Source organism: Brachyhypopomus gauderio, chromosome 1 (assembly GCF_052324685.1).
Source record: "Brachyhypopomus gauderio isolate BG-103 chromosome 1, BGAUD_0.2, whole genome shotgun sequence".
NCBI lineage: Eukaryota > Metazoa > Chordata > Actinopteri > Gymnotiformes > Hypopomidae > Brachyhypopomus > Brachyhypopomus gauderio.
In genome coordinates this window covers 29783519-29789518 of record NC_135211.1, presented here as the reverse complement: position 1 = coordinate 29789518, position 6000 = coordinate 29783519, and the positions used below count along the sequence as shown (strand labels likewise).

The following is a 6000-nucleotide window of genomic DNA, read 5'->3' as shown; positions in this document are numbered from 1 at the left end:
CTATCAAGTTTCATGAAGACTGGTTGTAGCATTTTTGAGATAAGGCTGTTGATGTAAATTAGGCCCTACCTCCGAGCTACTGATTGACAGAACATATGCAAACGTCACAATTATTTTTTGATAATCATTGATAATGAGATTCTTCTGTATAGTTTGGCACCAAGATCATGGTGATCAGATGAAAAACCTAGGACTAGTTTGCAAACGTTTTGCATATTGTGCAAATTAGTAAATAATCTAAGTGGGTGGAGCTTAATGGTTGTATATTTAGAGTCCTATTGAATTTAGCCAATAATGCATAGGAACTGAAATTTTGTTTCTATGACTTCTGGTATGAGAGATATGTTCCAAAACATAAAATTCTTCACTATGTATAGCGCCACCCGAAGGCCAATGTGGGTCCCTGTACTTGAGTCTGATTCTGGAAGCACACTGCACCTCTTTGCAAAGTTTGGTGTTTCTAAGCATTACGGTGTAGTCTGCATGATGCGTTTTATATCAAAAAATGGGAAAAGGGAAAAATCCTAACGATTACAATAGGTTTCCCACACTATGTGTGTGAACCCTAAAAAGATCTAGAGCTTTCTGGGGGATTTGCTAACAGATCCTGAGACGGGCTGACTGAAAACATAATACAAGACTGACATATCAACACAAACATCTAGAAATCAGAGCTCATTGACAAACAGTAGGGGATAAACATTTTACATTATCATCTTCCAGTTATAGTTTAAAAGTGACCCAACCCTTCATATAATCTACAATTTAATATGTGCATGTTATATTGCTCCACTATTATCCTGCATGTGCATGAGAGTGCTGTTCTGTAGTGAACTAGTGAACCACACACTGTCTAGACATGTTCAGATGTCCGCAGGTTGGAGAGATTTAATACCTTTTGGTGTAACTTCTGTTCCCAATTAAAGCACATTTTTGTTGACTGTTGTTTTGCATCTTTGCACCTGGTTTGAATGTGGCATCTTTGAATATGGTTGAGTAAAGGCACATTTAGCACTGCATTGCACCACCATCTGCGTTTGGAGGCCATGACATGCTATTTTGCAAAGTTTGTTCAATTACACCCATATTATGCTTCCTCATTCAAAACTGAATCTAATATAAATCCTGTGCAATGGTCTCGTAGTGATCTGGGAGAACTAAATTCTCAGTGGTTCAGCAGATGATGAAACAGACTATTGTTACCACAGAAAAGTACCGTTGGGAGGACATATCCCATGTAATCTTTTTTTTTTCCTTCAGTATAACTCGTTTCTCTCGACCTTAATTATGAAGCAGATTAGCTCTTAGCACTATAGAGACACGATGATATGATCAAAACTCATTACGTACAGGCAAATCCTTCAGGGTGCACCCACTATTTCTGCATGACCAGGACAATTCTGATCGTGCATAAGGGTGTTACAGCTGATTTCTGCTTATTTTAGGAACGCGAGTCCCATCGAAACAACCCCCCCCCACCTCCCCACCCCCCCGCTCCGCTGCTTGCAGGACTAGGGAGTGATCAGCGCCTCACACCTGTCCATGTGATGACACAGCTCAGCCCGATAACGGCAAAATGATTTCATTCGGCGTGATGTATATTATGATTCCCCGTGCTGTGCGGGAGATTTACACCGCGCTTGCATTCATCAGGCAAGCCAACGTGGGCTTCTCCGTGCACATGCTCGCTGTCAGTGCAGTGATGAGGCTTCCTGGCATCACTACAGCATGGGCCCCGTAGACTGAGGGCATGTCAGCTTAAGTAATTCAAATGATGCACATGCTATATAATGGGCTGTGCTCTAAAGCACTAAACTTCTACATGCGCGTTATCATAAAGCCCACGGTTCAGGAAGCGGTCAACATCTGCTCTGGCTATTATAGCACTGGATCTCTAAAAGAAAACGATTATTTGTGTGGTTTAAAATAAGTAAATAAATAAATAATTATCGGGACATGGTCATGTTATATTTGTGGGCCATGATTCATCGTGGTACACTGCTGCGTCTGCAGAACCCCAAAACCTTTCGGGTCTGGTAGAACTGACAGAATGGCAGCGGTAACCGCATGAAGACAAGGTTCCCACATATGGAGCGTGGAGTATATCACAGATAATTAAAGTGAATTATTTAGTGTTTGGCCTCATTAACAGCCAGAGATGTCATTGTTTATTCATGACCAGTATTGATTGATGTTTTTTTCCTCATCTTTAATCACTTGTCCAGCTGGGAAAAAAAGCCCAACTGCTCAAATGCGAGTGCGTTGATGGTGTAAGTTGGGAGGTGAAAGTTGGTGTGATGACCATGTGGCGTTGTGGGTGAGGTGTACTCACGTTGAGTTGCAGTGTTTCTGTCCACTGGCCGATGACTCTGTACCCCGGGGAGCTATTATTGTTCATCTGGTACTGGAACAGGTCGTAGCGGCCTGGAGCGTCTCCGTTGTGATTGAACGTGACGGATGTTCCTGCACTCCCTAGGATGGAAACAAGTGCAGTCTGTTACATTTTGGTTTCCAGTGATCAGTGCGTATCACTGGCTGTATTGTAACACATCCCTAAGCCACAGAGACAGCAGAGATGTAGTGAGCAGAAGAAGATGGGAGAGCGAGAAGGTCTCGTGAGTCCATCCTGGGGAGCTGAGAATGTCACGAGAGTTCATCCTGAGGACCTGAGAAGGTCTTGTGAGTCCTGAGACTCTTTCACACCTTCCATAGTGCAAGTCAAACCATGAGCTCTCTGATCTCCTCTTGTTTATTATCCAGCTACTGTACATACCGCTGAAAGCAAAATCATGGGCTCTGCTGACTGTGTTTGGCATTGGGAGCAAAAGGGCTTCTTTTAGTCGTCATTAGAAATAAACAGAGCAGCGCAACCCCGGGGCCAGGAGCTCATCCTGGACTCGCGCATGTCCGCACTCGGGAATCGCTTCTGCCTGCGGGCCCTGTTACGACAGGAGAACTTTAGGAACATGAACAAGGTCAGTGCCTTCACGTTAGAGAAAGTCCGACTTTTCTCTTTTCCACAGGTCATTAATCATGTTTGCGATGGCCTGTGGGAGACAGCGCCCAGAGAGCGGGACGGGTTGCCGTCCTGCGTGTGTGAAGATCGCAGCAATGGCGGCATTCCACATATGCGCTAAAGTCAACGTCCTGGATGAGCCGAGCCATCTCCGCAGGACAGGGAAGTGACAAGAGCAGGATCTGGGTTACGGCAAAACATGACAGCTGATCCATCCATCACAGGCACCATCCCTGTGCACGAGGAACCCTCCTGAAACGGCCGTCACCGTTGAAGCTTCCTTCCCTCCATGAAGGTGGTGGGGGAAGGAACATCGGGGCCGTCACGGCGGCGTGTCGGGGGCACCGGCGGACCGGTGACCTGTTGTTGGAGGTTTCGCACCTTGTGGAGGGGAAGATGAACCTTGAGTGTCATTGTGAACCAGTGTTTAAGTTTCTGTTGCATTTGCTTCCTTGACTGCACTCATGCGCTTATGTGTTCAGTTAAGCAAACGTCTTAGAAAGTATTCACATGTCTGCATTCACATGTCTACATTCACACATTTACATTCACACGTCTGCATTCACACGTCTGCATTCACTAGTCTGCATTCACATGTCTACATTCACATGTCTACATTCACATGTCTACATTCACACATTTACATTCACATGTCTACATTCACACATTTACATTCACATGTCTGCATTCACACATTTACATTCACATGTCTGCATTCACATGTCTACATTCACACATTTACATTCACATGTCTGCATTTACACATTTACATTCACATGTCTGCATTCACACATTTACATTCACATGTCTGCATTCACACATTTACATTCACATGTCTGCATTCACACGTCTACATTCACATGTCTGCATTCACACGTATACATTCACACGTCTACATTCACATGTCTACATTCACACATTTACATTCACACATTTACATTCACACGTCTGCATTCACATGTCTGCATTCACACGTCTGCATTCACACGTCTACATTCACACGGCTGCATTCACACGTCTACATTCACACGTCTACATTCACACGTATACATTCACACGTATACATTCACACGTCTACATTCACACGTATACATTCACACGTCTGCATTCACACGTCTGCATTCACACGTATACATTCACACGTCTACATTCACACGTATACATTCACACGTCTGCATTCACACGTCTGCATTCACACGTATACATTCACACGTCTACATTCACACATTTACATTCACATGTCTGCATTCACACGTCTACATTCACATGTCTGCATTCACATGTCTACATTCACACATTTACATTCACATGTCTGCATTCACACATTTACATTCACATGTCTGCATTCACATGTCTACATTCACACATTTACATTCACATGTCTGCATTCACATGTCTGCATTCACATGTCTGCATTCACATATTTACATTCACATGTCTACATTCACATGTCTACATTCACACATTTACATTCACATGTCTGCATTCACATGTCTGCATTCACATGTCTGCATTCACATATTTACATTCACACGTCTCCATTCACATGTCTGCATTCACACGTCTACATTCACACGTCTACATTCACATGTCTGCATTCACATGTCTACATTCACACATTTACATTCACATGTCTGCATTCACACGTCTCCATTCACACGTCTGCATTCACATGTCTACATTCACACATTTACATTCACATGTCTGCATTCACATGTCTACATTCACACATTTACATTCACACGTCTGCATTCACACGTCTGCATTCACACGTCTACATTCACACGTATACATTCACACGTCTACATTCACACGTCTACATTCACACGTCTACATTCACACGTCTGCATTCACACGTCTCCATTCACACGTCTGCATTCACACGTATACATTCACACGTCTACATTCACACGTATACATTCACACGTCTGCATTCACACGTATACATTCACACGTATACATTCACACGTCTACATTCACACGTATACATTCACACGTCTACATTCACACGTCTACATTCACACGTCTACATTCACACGGCTGCATTCACACGTCTACATTCACACGGCTGCATTCACACGTATACATTCACACGTATACATTCACACGTCTACATTCACACGTATACATTCACACGTCTGCATTCACACGTATACATTCACACGTCTACATTCACATGTCTACATTCACACGTATACATTCACACGTATACATTCACACGTCTACATTCACACGTATACATTCACACGTCTACATTCACACGTATACATTCACACGTCTGCATTCACACGTATACATTCACACGTCTACATTCACACGTATACATTCACATGTATACATTCACACGTCTCCATTCACACGTATACATTCACATGTCTGAAGCTGCAGAAATAAAAAAAAAAACCTGTTCTTTTTTGGTGGATCACAATAAATATAATATATACTTCAACCACTTGAATTATACACTTACAAACACTATATACAAATATATAGCATGTGCTTCATATTCAACCACACTCTCTATCTCTGACTCACAATGACACTGTATATCTACCTCTTTCTCACACTAGCAAAAAAAAAAAAACTGAAAACATTTAACCTGATCTGAAATCGGTTTGAACCTTTCTGCCATCCAAATGCACCATGTCCATTTTGGTAAATTCTGTGCGTTCTACTTTTTAAAAATTTACAACTGCAATTTTTTGGATGAAATCTGCACACCATACATTGAATATTTATTTTGAAGTTGGACCTCTTTAAATCTATTAATGTTTATTAGTATGCACTGAGACTCCCTGGCATTACGACATCTCAGGGGAGGTGATGGGTTTTTTAAGAACCCTTTGAAAGCTGGATAAAAAAGTGCATCAAATGATTTTTTCTCCATCTTTTCATGCCTACATATTGAGTTTTTTTCATCACTACTACTTATGATCAAATGCCTTACTGATATAAATCTTGCTGCAGCATTTCAGAAATGACTC

General features: G+C 42.2%; 1 protein-coding gene across 2 annotated transcripts in view; it reads right to left on the bottom strand.

The window, feature by feature from the left end:
• grm7 (glutamate metabotropic receptor 7) overlaps positions 1-6000 on the bottom strand; it is a 130780-nt gene that overhangs the window by 33824 nt on the left and 90956 nt on the right. For both annotated transcript variants that reach the window (XM_077008002.1, XM_077007992.1), the window contains exon 7: positions 2333-2472. In XM_077008002.1, coding sequence (XP_076864117.1) covers positions 2333-2472 — 140 coding nt within the window. The remainder of the gene's footprint in view (positions 1-2332; positions 2473-6000) is intronic.